The sequence below is a fragment of the Daphnia pulex genome, chromosome 12 (genome assembly GCF_021134715.1).
Source record: "Daphnia pulex isolate KAP4 chromosome 12, ASM2113471v1".
Lineage (NCBI taxonomy): Eukaryota > Metazoa > Arthropoda > Branchiopoda > Diplostraca > Daphniidae > Daphnia > Daphnia pulex.
The window spans coordinates 6,635,219-6,656,926 of record NC_060028.1 but is presented as its reverse complement, the minus strand read 5'-3'; the positions used below and the strand labels follow the sequence as shown (position 1 = coordinate 6,656,926).

Below are 21,708 nucleotides of genomic sequence, written 5' to 3'. Positions count from 1 at the left end.
TTTGTTACTTTTGTTAACCTAAAACCTGCCGTATCTTTTATTGGTGCCTGAAAACAAAAGGGTATTACACATAAACCTTAAGTAATCCTGATTTGAACAATAAGGTGTAACCCACTGTCTCCTTTCTAACTTTTACTTACTTGTTCTCTCTGCAATATTTTTTTCGTAACCCAATTTTTTTATACTTTTAGTTTAGATAAGCAGCTTCAAAGTCCAAGTTTAATTAGAAAAACTCTTTTTCTCACAAAGAAAAACTTTGGCTGGATGTGGATTTTCTGGGCTGAAAGGTAGGACATATGTCTATTCTTTTTTTTAAACTTTTTGGTGGCGTTGGTTATGAAATGTTACGGAGTACGATATTGTCGTTTTCCTGTCTCTCCACCCTCAGTTAGTCTGTTTTGGACAGTGTGAATCTTTTAAGCATGAAAGAATACTTGAGTACGAACCACGAAAATTCTCGTAAACTGTCGTGTGTCATGAATTGAATTTGAATGGTTTTGGTCCGTGATTTTGTTATAATGGAATTCAGCTTGTGTGTGGTATGGGTAGGGTTCTTTAAAAGGAATCGGAATCTGCTGAAATAATTTAAACTGGATTAACCGCCATCAATCCGTTTTGAATTTATTGGCAAGACTGAAATGATCCCCCTTAGTGCTCGAATGCCGTTAAAGCCGCTGGTATTGTGTATCAGATTATCGTTGATAGTTGATTGATTAGATCGTGTTGCCCGCAGCTCCCTGAAGAAAGTAATTTAAGTTTTAAACCTGCTAAATCAGCTATAATTTGATTCTTTTGACATCTCTATTTTAGCGCAATAAATTAGAAGGATTCCTGGTGGCAACGAGCTAATAATTGACGCGGGGACAACTCTCACAATGACGTGCGTCTACGTCTTTGAAGACGAATCTCAAAAGAAAAATTTCTACATGTTGTGGGAATCGATAGACGTACGCAGTTACAAATAATCGGAATATTTCTTTAATGATTTAAACGTGCACTAGTAGAATATAGTTCAGAGGCCACGGTTATGTCAGATAGGTTATGGAGGACAGAAATTGGGGGAGAGCCCGTTTATAGTATAGGAGGAAAAGGTAGCAAGCTGGAAGTCCTAGGTCGAGGATGACGAAGAAGACATGAAAATAGGAAAGGGTTAATCGATTTAAAAAAAAAACATAATACGAAAAAAAAACGTGCTGTACCTATATCATCTGGGGAACGTTTATCTTAGAAACAAATGATGTGATTGTTGATCTTGGACAACGGAAATTCTCCTTCTCCCATTCTTCGAGAAACGGCGAGGCAAATAGCAGGGTCAACTAAACCAGAAATAAAAAACCTCACTTAATGAGGAATAAATTTAGGATTTGAGAGTGGTGTGAACCTCACTTAATAAGGAGTAAATTTAAGACAATGTGATGAAATTAAAAATAAATTTTAAAAAATATAGTTAATTTCCGGATCAGATTTATTAGTTCTATCTGGCCAGATTATTTTTTTAATTACGCCTTATTTTTTTAAGTTGGGAAAAAAAATTAAAATTTTGAACTTACTAAAACAGTACAGTTTTCCTATTTCAGTTTTGTGGTATTTTCTTGTCGTTTATCCAGTTAAGATAATGTGAGCAATTAGCGTGTTTATGTCCTTGGTCGTTGCAATTATGGCATCGCATTTTCACAACTTGACTTTTTGGCTTTGGAACAACCCGTGTGTGGTGGCCGATTTCGTAGCAGTTGAAGCCCTGAATAGCTATAAATGGGTGTTTTCACAAAAAATACAAACAAAATTAAAACTCGTTACCAATAAACATAGATTAGATTAATTGATGATAACCTATATATTTCGGAAATTCTTTTTCCTTCCCACCAACCATTCGTGGGGGCCTGTCAACTAGAATTCTATTCTCTCCTACAAAAACAAAAAAAGATAAAATTTGTTATTTAATTGTTTTTAAATAGAGGACGATATGTCTCAGAAGCAAGAAGATACATAAACAAAATAAATGGTACGTCGATGTGATTTCTTTCCCCAAAAAATGGGAAAAATAATCGTAATTTGCATCGCGCCTCTGATGGCAATCGCTCAAAGACATTCGTGCTGGCGTTTCATTTTTTTCTAACAAATGGTGGCCGGGATCGGCATCGATCGATTTTGCGCAGGGAATTCGACTACAACGGTTCTCATCTGCATATCTTCCTCCGATGTGACCTTTTCCCCTTTTTTATTTCAAATTTAGGAGCCGAACTATTCAAAATGTCATCGGAACAATCAGAGGATTTTATTCCGCTTTGGCCCGTCTGGCAACATACACACGCAACAGAGGAAAATCACACGACATCCTCCAGCAGATGGGTAGTGGATGTATGCACGTCCGTTATCAAAACGAGAACACACAGACACAAGCAAATGGGAAAAACTGGAACACGTTATATCCTCATTTCCGAGTACATCATCCAGCAAAGCCCCGGGTATTATTGAAAATTTAATTTTTTGTGTTTTTCTCCCTAGGCAGTAGAGATTCCCAGGATTCACAAGAATTGGAATTGAAGAAAAAATTGAGCGAAATTTTCTTGCCAGCAACTGTGGCGCTCACGATGAAGAAGAAGAAGGGGCTTCTAACGAGTCAAGACGTAAATAAATGGACGGGACATACAAACGTCGACCAAATATCTCGAAATGATGTTATTACTCTCGAGACGAGCCACTGGTCAAAGTCAATCAGGGTGGCTGACTTTGGTTAAAGATGGCACATAATTTCTCCCCATTTTTCTGTCAGATTGGGTGGGAGCTTAGAATGTGACTTGATAGAGCAATCCTGGTGCCAACAGGTCATGGTTTTGTCCGCCATTTGAAAGGTCAGCAAGGGCGGCTTGAATTTCCCCTGAACACACACGGAGTGATTCAAAATCCCCGTCCCCGGGGCCGGCAAGCTGCATAAGGCTCTGAGCGGTAGCTCGGAAGACTAACTGCGGGTTTCCGTATATTCTTTGGAGCCTCTCTCACGCTGTACTATACTGGTACTATACTATCTAACGGTATTGTACTGGGTTCCGAAGAGAGTTTGTCACGCTGTTTCGGACCCTTTCAGTCAAGTTATCTTTGAGAAAGACAATAATTTGCGCGTCGTCTTAGACTACATTATGCACCAAGCTCTTGAAATTTTGTTTGAAATAAGACCAATTTTTTGGATCTCCATCATACCTGGCAATTTTAATGCCAGTCATGCAGATGGGTGACTCCACGGGTTAGACTAAGAAGCATCGGTAATCCAACCGTCTGGAGTTTGACGCACACCAGCAGGTGTTGACTGTGTTGCTGGTTGCTCCCTTGAAAGTTAATTACGTTCCCATTAAAGGTGTTTGATTGGTCATTGACAGACGCTGGAGTGGGTTAAAAAGTCGAGAAGAAATCGTTTGATCGCTTATAAGGGTACATGGCAAATCTGACGCCAGGCATAGAGGCAGCAGGACCAAGACAGATCGGGCCACCGCTCCCACCAAGGATAGACGCCGGGTGAGCGTTAGGACGAGCTGAGTGGTAATAACCAGACTCTCTAGCTTAAGGTGTTGGGCCGGCAGGTGCATGAGCCGGATAAACAGCATAGTTCGACCCGAATGGACCAGCAGGAACTTACGTCGTGTTGCAGGTGAAGACTGAGGTTGAGTAACCAGCTGTAGCTAGTAGCAGGATGCCACCACAAGTGCAGATTAGCCAGCGTAGGTTATTGGAGTTGAGAAACCGGCTGTAGCTGAAGTCGGGTAGTGGTAGCCGGCTTTATCATTTTATGCATTATCATATAATATCATATCATATTTCATACATTACCATATTTTTATACATTATCATATTTTTATACATTATCATTTTATGGCCTTGATTCTTTTGGCCAAAACTAAATGCAACCCGGAATTAACTTTAACTGAATCATTTAGTCAAAGAAATCTCATTTGTGGACTTAAAGTTCACTTTCACAGAGGAAATGGTAACTACATTTTACGAAGGTCTGATTTTAAGGAACTCATTAATATCATGGTACAATGACTTTTTTCCCAACAGGGAATTGTATTGTTAGCATGGAAATCTGGATTAAGAAGATTTCTCCAAAACGAGTTTAATTCCCGTACTTAGGTAATTTTGACTATGGGCCAGAAGGAAGGTTCTCCCATACGCTTTCGTGAAGGACGGAAATATTCTCCGCCCAGTGTTGGTGAGACTCCTTACGCCATTAGCCCATTGAAACCGGATAAAGAAAAGGCTTCGGGCTTAAACTAGTGCTGTAGGACTCGTCAACTATCGGGAAATAAAAACAAATTTAATAAAATCATTATGTTTAACGCTCAAACTAAGGTCAGGAATAGAAGGAAAAAGAAAAAGAAAAAAATTTAAATTTTATTCACGTTTAAAAATAAGAGATATCAGGGTTTCCAAAGTAATAATTCTTCAGAAACAGACAATTCTAGCTGCCAAAATTTGAAATGCAAACAAGTTATTTTAAATATAATCTTGTTTATATTTATCTGCTCATTATTAAATTTTTTTAAGGGAATAAAATGAAAATAATAAAAATTCCGTGGTTTTTCATTAAATTTGATACATTAATTTTAGTTTTCTTGTGTATAGATGATGAGAGAGATACAGCTATAACCCCAAAACGCAATCTGCTGGTACATAATTTTCGATTTTTCAAATGACATATCTCTATTTATTTATGAAAACATAATCAAACGCGCGCTTTATAAAATGAATACTTGTTTACACAATAATTCCAGTTAATTACGTTTGGGGGAATCACACCTTCGTTTTTTGCGTATTGATTGTTATTTGTTGCTTCGTGCAATTAATTGCTCAAAGTTTAAAATATGGCATCAACATCTCGAAATATTGGTGGTGATGCAGATGAAAACGATGTTGTCCAATTTAATTTGGCCATGGTCAGAATGACTTGCAAGACATAGTAGATGAATTACAAATCGAGGTAAGTCGTTATGCCCATATTCCCCTATGATTAAAGAACAAAATCAGATGTGATTTCATGCGTCGTTTCCTTCAGATAGTTGAACCTGCTTCTGAGTCGCCCAAAAGTAATTTTTGGCTTTATTGCAAGAGACTTGAAATAGGAGACCCACTTAACGACAAAAAGGCGATATGCAATTTTCTATTCGATGATGGTAGGGTTTGTGTAGTGCAGGATCGTTCAGGTGGTTCCACATCTAATATTATACGGCATCTGAAGTAAAAAAACGGAGTTTACCCTGGTTGCAAACAAAAAGCTCGTGAAGATAACCCTTTTCACCCTCCTCCCAAGGCGTGCTAGTGTAGTAACGGAATTGACTGAAAGTGAAAAAAAAACTTCATGACCTGTACACAAGTACACAAGTATGTTTCAAAAGTTATCTGTCCTATCCATGTTCAAGTCCTTACTTAAGCCTTATTAAATGCCTTACTTAAGGCATTTATAAGTGCCTTGAATCCTCATGATTATCGGAATCATGATTACGAGCTTCCATCTCGTACTGCCCTTAGTGAATCTTTGGTTCTGGTAAGTATGGCATTGGAAATGGAGCTATGGCTAACGGAGACATTAACGATTTAGCAAATGTCTTGTACGTTAATCTTTCTATAGATACTTCAACATCAAAAGCAACAGAAAACTATGAGGCAGTTTCTGCCCACTTTATTGACAAAGATTATTAATTTCGACCCTGTAATTTTGGTAAATGCTATCCAGTCATTAGCAAAAGTTGCTGTATATAATTTATTTACTTTTGGTAATCTGGAACTAAAAAAAAAAGGTTTTTAAAGATACCACTGCTGTTGGCCACTTTGAGTTATCAGAAATGTTCTAGAAAAGCATGATGGCTTGAGCAAAAGGAGGTGTCTGTTTGAACTGAGAATGCCGAAGAAATAATACTCACAGTAAGTCTCCTCAATTTTTTTTTGTTTGGCTGCTTCACACACACTTGAACTTAGTAATCAATTAAAGATGGGTTCAAAAATGGTTTTCTTTAAGAATTGATAAATATGATCAGAGCCATTGATTCCCATTTCAATAGAGGTGCAAAGGCATGTGATGCTTTAAAGAAAACCTTCAAAAATGCAAAAAATTGAAGCTACTCCGACTGATACGGGATACCAACACCCGTGGTCATCCACATTGGAATGCTAACTCGGTTTCTCGAAATTGAGCAGTTAGTTTACTGTTAGTTACCATAAAGCTGTGAAAGACCTAAAAATTCGTCAGCTAAATTGACCTTCAGTCTCCCAAATAGTGAGCTAAATATGATAGTCGAAATCTTGGAGCCATAACTAGTTTTGACAACTAATGATGTCATCTGAGACTAACGTCACTGCGTCATCAGTAAATTTTCAGTTTGATCATCTCGTAAATTAGCATTGATGTAATTTTCATTAGGTATAAAAACAGAGGTTATTTACATGGCTAAAGAACTCGCCCGTCACACAACGGAAATGAGGGAAAACTGTGCTGTGTATTTTCTACTAGCATATGATCTTTCAGATCGGATGAGAACATAAATTACATCGAAACTTTATGTCTTACTAGTAAAATGACGACGTTCTCATTTCCACCGTCTTAGATCCACGTTTTAAACTTCATGGAGTTTTTGAATCGTAATACCAGTAAAGCAGTAAAAAATTTACTTTACAGTGCTGCAGAATCCACAAATTTGAACACTGATGAGCAAGGATCCCTGAAGTAAAAAGGAGTTTCTTTGACAGGCTAAAACGAGGGGCTGCCTTTTCACAGTCAAATACGACTAATGTACCTAATGCACGTTACGAGTAAAAATTTAAACAATAAGTCAAACCACTTTTTACAGCTTTCACTTCTCAACGATATCCGTATATTTTCCATGTTCAGATTGAAAAATACCTTTCCGAAACAGAATTGGATCTTTAAAAAGACCCTTGGCAATGGTGGAAAGAAAAAGCCAACCAATATCCCCGTAAGTCTGTCCTTGTAAAAAATATCTGTCTATGATTGTTAATTCTGTTCCATGTGAGATAATTTTTTCTAAGATAGGTCAGATTATTACTGATCGTAGAACAAATTTGAGTGCTCACAAAGGCTTCGATGATCGGCATGGGCGTCAAACCTTCCAACAGCTCCTGAAAATAAATATAGTTTTGCATTCATCACAATGTATTCTGATTTTTCTTTTAATTCGTGTCTACTGGAAATCATCTCTAGAAGTTTTATTGTTTTTAACAATTAGTTGTATGCTTTCAACGTAAGTTTGGTGTAGCTTTACCTGTATAGGTTATTTCATTCATTACTTCCGATAATTATGTTCTAAATATTCAACCATACTCTTTATTGGTATGTAGTTTGAATCACTCTTTTTACAGCGCACGTATATATGGAGTGGTGCGACAATCAACTAATTCTTTGCATATAAAATATTGCTTCTCTTTGTAATGAATTACAGGCTTGTACAATAAAATCATCGTTTGGGTTGCATTTTTTTCATAATTCATGTTTGAGAAAGATTTCAAACGCAAACGTGACGTATTATACTTCCAAGCGCGCATTGATTTTATTTTTAAGAAGTGGTCTGATAGATGTGATAAAATTTAAAACATAAGGAATTCCTAGAATGGGTCTACGCCTCTACGGTCTACCTATACAAACTGTAAGAATTTTTCAAAACGATCACAAATGGCGCGTCGTTTACGGCTGTAAAATAAACGCCTACCATCTAGCGGTCAACTATAGAACTACATTACAAATAATATTTTCTGTATTCAAAATTGGATTTGACAATAAATCGACATGAAATACAGCTCATAGAATAAACATAAGAGTAATGAAAAAAATTCTCGCTGTACACTTTTTTTAACACCACATCAGTTAGTTACTACTTATACACTGACAAAAGTGTGACAACAATACAACCTTAATCTTAATGGTTTTCCTTATTCCGCATTATGTATTGACACGCATATACGTCAGAAACCTATAACAATTTCCTAAAACATGTATCGTTTATTAACAATATCAATCACTAACAGTTATTTCACGATATAAAACTATGTTTTCATCTATAGTATTTTCAATTCATCGTCCACCATATCTTATGTGAATTGATATTATAAACGAAATAGCGATATGACGTAATCATAACAGGCAGCACACGCAGCGATAAATGGTCTACAAGACTCGCTGTAATAAATCCAAGCGTTTTTTTTATATAATAGGCATGCACTTTCCACGAATTCGCATAGGGCAATTAATCATATTTTTTATCGATGTGACCATTAGAAAACCTATATTTCCGATTATTTACGAATCGCATTAATAATATTCTTTCGCTATTTTTTTGTGTCTGAACAAATATGGCTAGAAATCTCGTTGCTATCGAATGCAACGCAGATCGATCAATTGCATCTGTTGACGCAATATAAGCACGATCTCTTTGGAAAAAAAAAACAGAACCCATCGTTTTTTAATCTTAGCTCTTGGTTTGCTATTGATTACCCTTCCTCTGCTTCTTTTTCGCCTGAAGCACCAAGCATGTTACGACACTTGGCTTATCAGTAGGCTTATTGTAATATTTGCCACGTACTAAAAAGTCTAAATACTAAATATAACATTGAGACTGCAGACCAAAATAAAGTGCACAAGAACTCTCCAATTTGAAGCTATCGAAAATTGATCTCCTTTTTTCCGCGATGGCAAAATACATTGCATTATTCAATACTGCAAAGCATAACTGCACAATCAATAATTCAATCACTTGCATGGCCAAATGAATAAATGATATTCTCAGCAAACAGATGTATATTAAACCTTTAGGTAACCCATACAAACGCGGACGCATAAACTAGTACCAGCGTATAAAATTATTATTTGTAACCTAACCAATGTTGATAGAACGTCATCGCGCCAACATAGCGACAGGAGATTTTAGAAGCAACAGCTGTAGAATATAGTAGACTATATTCCTTCCATTTCCCTGTTTGTTTTACATCTTTTGTGTATCTTCACATAAAAATTATAACGTCAACGTGCAAGATTAAGAATGACAAAGTGGCATGGCGTGTACCGGCCGTTTGGTTCGGGACCGACGAGAATAAAAGTGCTGCAGCTTTTCACGAATGCGGCCGGCATAGGTAAATATGTATACGCTGAAACAAGGTTAGCTTCGTTTTTTTTTATTGTCAAAGCTAAATCTTTATGAGGATGGCTAATGGTTGCCGGTGAAGTAACCCACTCTCAAGAGTCACAACTCAAACATTAAATAGTAGACGGTATATAGGCGTATGGTATAACACACTAGCACAGCTGACGATTCATTCGTGTAAGCGAAAGTTCGGCATTAGTGTAGTCATGTATAACTGAAATAGAGAACGCAGACGAGAGAGGGGCATTTTTAGATGCTGCTGGAGAAAAGGTAGTAAAGCAACGCTCTGTCGGTTGGCTGTTTGCGCTTGCGCTCGCATTACATAAGTCTCCTAAACTCGCTCCTAAATAATTATACCGCAAATTTGGTTGGTGCGAAACAAAAGTAAAAAACTCTTCGCTGCTTCCTGTTTCCGTGTTTGTGTACGGTTATGTTGAATTATTTCGGTTCAAAACTTCAAATTTGTAGCCGAAAAAAAGTATATAAGGTTTTGTCATCACTAAAAAGAAATCATTGTTAAATTTGAGTTAAAAGTCTTTAAGTCGATGAACGACTAACAAGTATTGGGTAGACTTCTACACCGTGAATGAATTACCTTCTTTATTTTACTTCGCGGAATTTTTCTCGAACCCTACTATTATGTAAAAGCACATATAGGCAAAAACCATCGAAATGGAATCAGGTAGAATAAGTTGCATGAAGCTAATAAACTTGAGATGAGATTTATTTCTTCTAGACTATACTATACGTGTATAATACTATGCTACCATTTAATTGAAAGTAGTATATTCTCTATTTTAACGATGTTAGATCAAGGCGATAAAAAAAAGACGATTATAAAAGGCCCTGGAGACGAGTCGTATAGTTTAAGAAGCTACGAAAAGGAGATGCAGAATTGGTTTCGGGAAAGAACCAAAGCGTACCAGCAGCTATAATAACTAAGTGAAATGAAAGCTTTTGAGTGGGGGGCTAAGGCTATATAGGAGTCTAGAATTTTTCAACTAACATGAAAATGAGAGCTGTTGAGGCTCTTTTGATTTGCATCGCAGCTGCAATTGAACCGACAAGCTAGTCGCTTGTTATCATTTGATGTATGATACACCCAGAAAGTTGGCCATGCCCCATCATGATAATTCTTGCTCTTTTTTCTATAAAAAAGTTGATACAGTGACGTATATATACAAAAAAGTAATTGGGGACACTGTCATATACACAGGGATAGATGCCGCTCTCGCGTCCCTGTTACAGCAGATGCGCTGAAACTTCGATAGCTGACTGTTACATCAATGCAGATGTATACGTAATTGTACATGCTGGGCATTACCGAGAATAGAGATATGCGCATCGCAATTTTACTTATTTAGCATCATTAAATTACCGTATAGGAACGACAAACATCGATACTCGCCTATATCTCTTTCTTCGTCTCTATTGTATAATACGATCCATTTCTGGATGGCTGGGTTGTTTCGAGTGTAACCGTATCAACAGGCGTGGCATAATGCAGGGGCATTTCGTCCACGTCGGATGCAATGGAAAGGTGAATAGAAATGGCTATACAGAGAATCCTAATACGTTTCGGTACGCGGGTATGCTCTATTTCCATCGAGTTTGTAAATCTTGTCTCCCTCTTGTTGCCTTTTGTCTCTTATTAGAGAACTTGTGCAGCAACGAGTCTGTTGTCTCGGCTTGTCGCTGTAGATAAAAACTCCAAGCAGTTGCGAAATTGAACCGAATCATGATTAATGGATATAATAGGGCTCTATACAATACACAGAAGTATCCAGACAAATTCACAAAGAAACACACATTGATAATTTTTGCAGGATTCGGCAGGATTAGTGCAGCGTCGACTAAAAAAAAAAGATATTGAAATTTACATCTTTCTATCTATGATGTAATGACTAATAAGAACTATAAACGGCGAAGATTACATTGCACTATACGAGCCCCATATGAACTTTTCATATTTCCAAGTATAGATCTGTTCAACACGTCGCTGCTCCAAACATTTGTTTTAGACTCTTATTGAATCTCGCGAGATAGTGCAACCGAAAGATCTGGGCAGGATAGATATCGTAGCCTATATATATATATGGTGGATGTAGGCGTTGGAGCCGTCTGAATGAATGTCCCGGGGTATATAGCAGCACGCAGCGGTACTAGACGTCTACGTTCGCCGTTGGCGTGGCTCTTTTTCTTTGATCGCGCCGAAGGGACAATGCAGCTCTTTCTAGTTTTCCCTTCATCCCCTCTTATACTCTACTCTCCTCCCTTATTCTCTCCTTCGTGTTCATTTAGTTTCTCTTGTTCTATTGTTTGAAAACTCTTCTTCTTAACATTCTCTTTCTTAGACGCGCAGACAATTGGGTGCTTTGATTTTCCTTCCTTTCTTTCTTTTTTAAAAGCGGGTTAGGACAAATGATTGGCGTCAACTTTTATCGCCACATTTCAGTGCGTGGGGGGCTTCTTCTTCGAAAAAAGACGAAAAATCAAACGTGAGACGAAGATGCAATTTTTTGCACGTATTATTTCGATCCGATTATTTCTCCTAGCTATATAGTTTCTCGATCAGACAAGACCGAAATATGGCACGATGCACACTGCAACATTATTATTCAAATTTGCTGTAATTTGCAAGAATGTAAGATCGATATAAAAAAAACTACATTTTTTTGTGGATTTATAAGATTCATAGCCGTGAAAAAATTCATAAAAATGAAGTGCAAAGGAAAAAAAAAAAAAAAAAAAGAAAAAGACAGAACAACATTTGCATGAAATCAAGTCAATCAATCCACATTATAATAAGCCAGAGTGTGGTACAGTTGTTACAGATAATATACAGCCTAGATCTAGGAAATATTTCACAGATAGGGTATATATACACTATATGCATAGGAATGGAAATTACATACTACGCATCTGCCACAATAAATGAGGGCTGCATTGCATTCGCCTTCAGAATATTTCGTCAAACCAAACTCGGTTTTCTCCGTGGGTAAAATGCTTTCAACAAAAATAGAAAAGGACTCGAACGACACGCTTTTTTAAATTGTTTGAGTTTTGCTTGGTCACGATTTTTGCAAGACAAGTTTTGTCGTATATGTGCGTTGTGGCAAGTGAGTTCATACATGTCGTTGAATGGTCATATATTTCGTTAAACTATGCCAAAAAATTACAAATTTGAAATAGGACAAAAAGGTCTGTATTTTATAACCTAATATTACGCATACAAACTTCTGCTATATATATTCCTGCTGGACACAAGACAAGCAAATAGCCACTTTATATGCCCGCTGCTAGTTTCGTAATCACGATAAAAGTGTAACTGAATGCATCAACGTACGTGTACACTCATCACACGTATCGCCTTATTTCTCGGTAATTCATTTGTTGGAAGCATTTGCTAAGCGGACCATGCAAAGAAATTAACCCTACATCACTCACCCGACTCAGCAAACAAGGAGAAAGTAGGTCTTTTATATTCAAACACCAATCCTGGCATATAGCCTAAGCGCCGCTTTCAATGAGCCTAATTTCATGTTCCGTAACGCGGCGTTTTCAAATTAATCACCGCATATAATCAAGAGTAGGCCTATGTAAGGATCTACTTAAAAGGATCTACTTAATTTTAACAAAAATTTTAATCGCTGATTTTGTGTGACCTTTTTTCATTTATTTTCAATGCGCATGTCTGATGAAAAAAATACAAAATCAATTTTTAAACTTTTTGGGAATGTTTGTTTTTGTAATTTTTGTTTTAACTTTTGTTTTAATTTACCAATATTTTTTTCCTTTTTTTAGAGTGAAGGCTTAGTCTTTTTTCATATATTTTGGTTTGCGCAACAACCATGAACAAACACGCTGCATGTTATCATAGAATATCGCATAAAACTACCCATGCATTCGTGAATTACTATAGAGCTAGCGCTAGCCCTTCGGCCGCGCCCTTTATATACTTGCGTACTTGGAACCCATTTCATTCAGGTCCACTCTAACAATGTGCGCTACGATTGGCTACGTATGTGACACTGCACAATGTAAATTCACTAGACTATACTTACGTTCATCGATACGGAAGCGAAACGAGACATGTGTGGGGGTACACTCACCTTATATATACCGGGAAACCCCGCAGGAAAATAGAACAGTCAAATATACCATCAGAGCTAACTCCCTTCGCCCTTGTATACACTTTAGCTATATCCTGTATACATGCAAGTGTTGTTTTCTCTTTCCTTCAACTCATTATAGGACCCAGTTTAGAAAAAGATGCTGTTGAAGGATGAATCGTTTGCTGCTGCATGCTGTGCCAGTCTCATCGTTTGTTGAGGTAGTCTTTATTTTTTATTTGCGCTGGTCACTAAAATTTTTTCCTTTTTTTATTTATTTAGAAGGGAGGCAACAAAAGCTTTTCATGTAAAGGTCACCGTATCTTGTCCAGTAGGTGTACACTATATACTTCAAGGCGCTATGTGGAGTGCTCATTAGTAGGTAAGAAATTATGTGTATGCAATATGTGTAGGAAAAATCCTCTCTTCTCCGTTTTTCTTTTGTGTGTCTAGTATACCGACGCTTTGTACCCGTTTGTAGCTCCATTGTATGCGCGAAAATAGCCGAGCGCCTGTATTTTGCAGTATACACATAAACAGCACGCAATTCTCTCGGAGGAAACGCGCGTCATACATTAGAATATAGAAGGCTCCCGGCGGCAGCAGCAGCAGCAGCTTATTGATTATTGCGCGACGTTTCCGCTCTTCCTCACCTCATTCTTTTATCTTATCTCTTGTTTGCATTTTGTTTGATGATTTATGCTGGTAGCTGATGTATAGGACGAGAGTGTGACGAAGACTTAATATTGAAATCACTGTCGTACGTGTCTGCTACCAATTATAAATCACACAGTTTTCCAAGCGCAATCTGAAGATAGCCTGCTGTGCTCTTTTGTTTCTTAGACTAGCTCTGTTCAACAAATAGACGCTTTGCTGATGAGCGACACGATGATGAAATGCCGAATAAATGTGTGGGAACACTCTAAATGGGAAAATATTTCAAAACTCAGATGAGAGAGATTAGCATAAGGCTACTTCACTCAAAATTGTATTGGACATTTTAAAAATTGAGACAGCTTGATTCGGAAAGGTTTAAGACGGTTTAAGAAATGTGTTATTGTTTCTAGTTAACCTATACATTTTGATTGTCTTTATATTTTGTTTCAATTATTGACAAGATTTGAACGAGGGTAATAGAACTGAGATGTGATACAGTATGTAACGGTTACATGCACGAAATAGAATTGCGAACGTGTAAGCTTTATGCTATAATTATGTCTATGAATATAAGAAAGGATTGTGTCTTACATATTATATTATAGCTCGCCGAGTGTTCATCGGAGGGGAATCAAGGAGTTGGAGGAAAGCGAAGGGCTGCGCGCAGCACACAACTGATACTCTGTACATTATGTATACTGGTACTGATGAGAGATATGGAAGGGATATAGAGCGCGCGGACGTACGTGGAGACGACGACGAGAGTTTCATGTTAGCTGCTGCGTGTGCAGCAGAAGCTTCGGCAGCCGCGCGGCGCGGAGGGGCTAGCTCCTTTGCCTGGGTAGAAAAGACCTATCCCCTATGTTGCAGCTGTCAGTTCGGTTCAGACCATCGCCCTCGTACTGTGTGTGCTCGTCTGTGTCGTGCAGCGCTCTTATACTCCAGCACAGTTCTATATACAGTAGTGCCGTATATAAATACGAATCTGCTGATATAACACCGCTCTCAAAGTGATTCGACTCGGATTTTTTAAATATTTCGGGTGAATGTTTTGAAATCACCGCTTCGAAACCAGTGGCTACAGTTCATTGTCAGTTTATTTAATATAGCTTTTTAAAAAGAAGACTGAAATTATTACTGCGTCGTTCAAACTTGTGGGCAACAACCGAAAAAAAATAAAAAGAATAAACGCGCTTCTCTTGGATTTTAATATGTGATGGCCGGTGTTTTATTGGGAATCAAACACGCAAAACAAAGTAGGTTATAGACTTTCTGATTGAATTTTCAGCATCGATGCGTTTTCCTAGTACTATTAATTACGAGGAAATTTAGAATCGGAATAAGGAAATATATTTAAGTGCTTCGTCAAAAGTTTTTGTATTCTATTTGTAGACTATATAACCTTTATAATTCCAAAAGTTGCATAGATACTATTATAATAGTTACTCCCAACCTATTGTGTAGTTAGATTCCTTATTATATAGCGAGTGCAGTAGTCTGATGCAGTCCTGATATTCAGTCCAAACTTTTGTTTGAAACAAAATTGAAATTTCCCTAACAACGTTCAGGAGAAAAAAAAAAACACATCACAAAGTTTACTTGTTATATAGTAAAAATATAATATATTTTTACGACAACTTAATTGTCTCTTTCAGTGAGTTTTCTTGGATTATTATATTGGGTACACAGTAAACTGAAATAATGGCGTTTATCATTTTCTGCGTGTTAACGAATAATGTTAGTTAAATTAATGTTAACTTAATCTCGGAGGAAATCACATTTATAGCAAATCTCATTTTTTTTTATAGTGCGTAAACATCACTGTTCTCATTCAATATTCCTTATGTATTATCCAAACTACATAATACACCCGATGGGATTTCAATTTAAAAAAGAAAAGCAATGGGAGGAATAACAACAAGAAACTATTTGGTGTCACTGGCTTTATGGTTCAAAAGACTGCTGTGTATTGTTTCGACACTAGCGAGCACGTATTATTGTTTTCCACCACGGAATCCTCGGTGTCAGTGGAAATGAGCACTTTCCTTGTTCACTTTCTATTCAGTAGGACATTCAACAATGCACAATGTCTATTACTATTACAGTCTATACTATGGCTAAATATACAAAACGGCGTCTAGGTTAATTCCCCCCGCTTCCCAGATAATGACTCGACAGTTTTTGTATTAGAATTTAGAATAAAGTGAAATGAAAAAGGGCATGAAATATCTCTGCTCTTTAAAGGATAATCGCACAGTCACTAAGGTCTCGGAAAACCTTTATATACCAAAGCTTAATCTGGGGCTCACAGAGCAGCATAGTTTGTGCGCTGGTAGATTGGTTTTCATGATTTTAAACTTAGCGCGCGAGTCAGGTATATGTATATAGGAAAACAGCCGGGTTTTCACTATATACCTTGTGCACATTATGTAAAGCTTCGTTAAAGTTGGGAGGTCTATTGAAATTTTGTTTTTAAATGTTGCCATTCGTCAGTCAAAATGTTTATAGAAAAGCGCCAGGCCTAGCACTGCTGCTAGCGGGGACGAGAGTCTCTCGACAAAGAAAGAAGAAGAAGAAAAAGAAAAAAAAAACAACACTCTAGGCAGCGTCGTCCCCTTTTTCTGTATGAAAAATAAAATGATCAATACTACTCGTTACTCTTTTCATATACAACACACACGTTGACGGGGGCGGGGGATTTGTATTGTTATCGCGTATATAATGAATGCTAGGAAACGATCGAGTTTAAGGTTTGGATTACGAGCGATTTCCCCCGCTTTTTCGTGAAGTTCTTACAGCAGCAGCAGGATGTGGTTCTTAGGTAGCAGCCGACATGTCACACACACATAGCTGTGGCGGCGCATGTATCAACAAAAAATTATCTTTTTTTATTTTTTGTTCCCCCCGTCAAAAGAGTAAAAGGATCCGATGACAGTGGGGTCGGGTTGAGCCGCTTAGACTTATCCCCCTCCTTCTTGGTACGGTATAGCCCTCGCTGACAAACATCACAGAAGACGAGTCTATACTGGGGAGAACCGAGAGAGAGAGAGAAAGAGATAGTCTCTACGTGAACATATAAAGAGTAGCGCACACTCAGTACTCTGGGTATGCTGCACTGCACATGCACACACTTGGGCATTAGGGTACTAGTTAGTTTTGGGGGGATAGGAAGAGCTATTATCCCATCCAGCCTTGCAAACTGAAGCCGAATATGGTATAGTGGTTATTAAAGCCGAGTAGGGCCTACTAGATATATTATTCGATGCTCTTCGCCGCAACATCTATAAAAGAATAAGGGACAGTATATATACGTAGCCTTATACTTAAATGCTGAGTTATCCTACTATATAGACCTAAGTAAACACGTTCACTGGTTTGGGTGGAGAGAGGAGGAGTGGGGGGGGGGGGGGGGGGTTTGGCTGAATCGGTAAACTTTGACACAAAGTCCATACACACATATAGGCTGTATATACGCTGCGACGCACCTACGGAAGCTGCTTGCTGGCCGTGCACAATTGTAACTTGATCTTGACTCAACAGCAAAGTCGAGAGAGCCCTTGACTTTTCAACAACACGCACACTTCTCCTTAGCCTTGGCGCCTTGGCCCGCTGCATTCAAAATAATAACCATCTTTTATTATATAACGAAAACAAATCAATACTATAATAACGTATTTATTTTTATTTTGAAAGGGCCCTATAGAATGCCTATTGACATTTAATTGCTCGTATAGACGCATTATTATTCTTTTGTATTCAAATCATCCACGTCACGCGCGCCAAGTTGTTTGTTCGTTCAAATATTCACTAAGTGTCGTCCTTTAAAGACAAATAACTTTAGTCATCAACAGCGTGGAATAAGTTTGATTATTAACAACTCCCACGAATTCCCGATAAAACGCCCATTGAATTTTATTTCAATGTTACATAAAAGGTCCTCAAAACTATATGTCTGATGATTGATTTTATTATATGCAGGCTTTTCGTTGAATGATGGACAGAAAAATGTTTTCGGATTTTAGATGAATTCGTCGGATGCGAGATGATTGTGATCGTTATCGACAGTAAGCGAATAACGGACTGAACCGTTCAGAGAAATCCGCTTTGCCAGTAGCAGTTCGTCTTGTTTCGTCCATCTTCGATTTGTTGAACAGTTAACTTTTCGTGAGCAGAGCAAATGTTGGCCACCCTGAAGCGATTAGTTTCGGCGCATCGGTCTCGACTTTCATCGAAAATGACTCGACCACTCGGCACACCAGCTTTCCTTTTACTCTTGTTATTCCATTTGAGCAATCAGCTATTTGCTAACGCCTCTTCACTGCCATCAGCAGGTAAGCCAGACTCAAAACATTTTAATCAAAAAAGGATTAAGTATATCATTTTGTTTGCAACATGGACAATACGCCGAACAATATGTCTAAGTAAACGTTCTTTAGTCTTAGTTAGTTCGTCTGGACATATGGCATACATAATGTATTGTTAATGGTATAATTTCATGAATAAATAATGCCTCTTATTTTTGCGGAGGCTACTGGGAATAGTCCCATACGAAAAGATTCTTAATCTAATTGTTGTCTCTCTCTTTCTAAATAACAAGATCAAATAATATGTTGATTTAGTTTTTTTGTTTAGTCGTCAATAAATTAAAATAGATAATGAAGGACTAACACCAGGCACATTGAAGTAAATAATGGTTTCGAGCTGAGTCTAATCACAAATAATTTAGACTTTAAATATTTACGTACATCACCTACACACACTTTGGGAACTTTCGAGTTTCAACAGTCTACATACTTAATCTATTAAAATATTTGTATTCTGCTCTCTCTGTCTCTAAATAAATAAATTGCACCGCTTAATTCTAATGACATTAATTAAAAGCTAGATATTGTTTTAGCTTATTAATTGTTCTCAGAGTTTGCCCCGTCTTTGTGTATACCACTGGAGATATACTAGTTCTGTGTACGTGTACAAAGCAATTCGTTGTTGGTACACACACACTGAGGTAACACAGTCTGCGTAGCTCTTTATTGTTTTGGTATAAGAAAGAAGCCAACAAAAAAAAATAATGAAGTCAATTAAAAAATAAATCCCGCGGGTCCCTGCGTGCGTGTTACGGAGCGTTAAATCAAGCTGTCACTTGAAGTTCAACTTCATCGTTCCAGTACTTTTTATTATCTGTTTCTGTGTCTTTTATTCGATGCCCAGTCTTTCTTTTAGAAACTAGTACCCTGAGTTTTGTTTATGATTTATAGCGTTGAATTATAACCTCATTCGAGTACGAACTGCGTACAACCCAGGTATACATTCGTAATAAATGCTAAAGTCACTTATTCAGCAGCAAGTGGAGTGAGATTAAATTAAATCCAAATTTTATTTAGTGTTGGCATTGACACCAAAGAGATTACATCGTGAAAATGCGAGAAATAACTGTCCTATATAACTGTTAGCTTATTAACTCATATCAAAAACCGTATAGGCTACAAGCGAAACCTATAAATAAAGTTTTTGGCAATCATTTGAACTTCAATGCTGAATAAATGTAGCCGGACGAGTTTTATTTTTAGATTCAGATTTTTACCTCCGAATAAATCAGGTAAAAGCTGCTTCGTCATAGGAGAGTCGGAGTTCAAATTGATTAATACTATCTTTATAAAGTAATGAGATATTGAAAGGTTCATGGGGAACTAGCCTGCCTTCATTACATTCAGTTAATAAGTTGTGTCTTGTGCGTCAAACTTTACGTACCGTATCAACTTTATAAAGTTTTTTTTTTTCTATGAAAGTGTTGCAAATCGGAAGATGCTACATTCGCTACATTCGCTGCATAAGCATATTGGTCCAACCAGTAATTCAAGTAGTAATGCAATTTGTCTATAATCATTGAGCTGCCTTCGCTGTGTCATCCGTTAATTCGTTGTAATTGAAGCCGTTTTATACTGAGTTGGAAACAACGCTCTGTCGGTATCACCAACGTACTAGATATATATATACGATCTAAAATAATCCGTCATGTTGGGATGATGACCAGCAACCGTATATACTACACGAGATCAGTTCGCGCAAATGTAGACAACACCCGTCGTCGTTGCAGCTCTAGCGTGCCCTTATTTCCTCGAGTATTAATCAAGTTAGTTGGCTTGATGACTTTATTCAGGAGCTTTTGGCTGCACCGCCTGATGAGGAGGGGGATTTGGCTCGTAGAGTCGTCGACCGCAAAGACTTGCGCTGGTTGTGCTGGCCAAAAGAGGCAGAGTCTGGATTTGGGTGGGGGGAAGAGAAGAACAAACCCTCTGGTTTTGATCACATCACCAAGCCCCAAAAAATAGCCTTTGCAGGGTCTTTAAGTGCATGACCTCATATCTTTCTTCAGATCTTTTCAGAACTTATAGTCGTACATGGCTAGATAAACTTATATACTATTATTCGCATGACTGGCGTTATTTCTTTTTAGCCAAAGCAGCATCCGAATTTGATGTAATAATGAAATGACATAAAATTAAAGGGCATTATCACCAATGCAGGAAAAACCGCCATCGATTAATATGCCGCCTGACTATATGTATTGCGTAATAATGTGTAGGAGGAAAAAAAAATTTATTAAACAGCAATGGCTGTTGAGTGCATTCTTTAATAAATCATTCAAGTTCCGTTTGAGGTTTTTCTAAAATAAAGTGAGATGTAAGTGGAAATCAAATGAATGTATATAACTTTCTATTTTCGCAAGATTTTCAAATGCTTACAAATTCAAACGCCTATGATTCTTTTATTTTCCATTCTGCTTGAAATGCGCGCACTCTGTACATAAATGACGGGCACTCACTACGATGCTGCCAGCATAAAATTGTTACAAAATTAACAGTTTCAAGGGTATACATCTCGTACAAAGCAAACACTAAATGTTATTAATTTAGTTGTGCTGCAGCATACACTGCTGACTGCTCTAGATGCTGCTGGCCTTTTGCTGTACTGTACTTAGCAGGGAAACACGTACGCCTTTAATATTTAAGTTGGGAGGAAAGCTGCTGTATCCTGAAAGGCAAAGACTGTGAACAGTATACTAGCCTATTCTATACTTGGACTGCACTTGAGTGGATTGAATGTCCCCAAAATATCCAAATTACTTCGCGCTGATCCCAGATATCCCGATTTGTTAAATAATTGTTCATCGCAGAGCGCAATATTCCAACAGCTGTGCAATGAATAAAACCTGACTCTAGCTGCTATATCGCTATGCCATCAAGTTTGTCATACGCTTCTATACGGTATGTATATACGTATTGTATATGGCCTTATTTTAGTAGCCAACAGGCCAGTTTCATTTCCTGTCAAACGAATAAATCAACGGTCATGCTGCTGCCCAACAGCCCACATCTAATAGGCCCCCTCCCGCCTTTTCTTTCTTCCGCTGCAAGCTGTTCATTTTGCTATTTATGGGCCGTGGCGTGGCTGCCGTCTCGCTGACGCAATAAATGTTTCACATTATAAATATCCTTCGAATCAAATGCTCAAACAAAAACCCAACGGACATTCTTTCCGACAACTTCCCTAAGCTAACTTGATTACAATTTCATTCACTTTTAATTAAAAAAAAAATTACATTTTCTGTTTTTCACTGACAATATTTATTCGATCAGCGATGATGCAGCACCAGCATTTATCTAATCAACCAGAAAAACAAAAATGCAGTTAGGAGATCGTTTGGTTTTGAAAATATATCGTTATTATAATTAACGAATTCAATTTGTATTCCATCGCAGTAGCAGTAGCTCAGCAGCATGTGAAAGCAATCCTGTGTC

At 37.6% G+C, this 21,708-nt stretch overlaps 1 protein-coding gene across 2 annotated transcripts in view; it reads left to right on the top strand.

Annotated features, from left to right (window-relative positions):
• The first annotated feature begins 14,762 nt into the window (after positions 1-14,762).
• The window catches only part of LOC124209860 (igLON family member 5-like), a 48,085-nt gene continuing 41,139 nt past the window's right edge, over positions 14,763-21,708 (top strand). Inside the window, exon 1 of one of the 2 annotated variants that reach the window (XM_046608082.1) lies at positions 14,763-15,165. In XM_046608082.1, the coding sequence (XP_046464038.1) occupies positions 15,126-15,165 (40 nt within the window). In that variant the 5' untranslated portion in view covers positions 14,763-15,125. Of the gene's footprint in view, positions 15,166-17,887; positions 18,241-21,708 lie in introns of those variants that run through there. The other variant, XM_046608081.1, reaches the window with a different exon arrangement.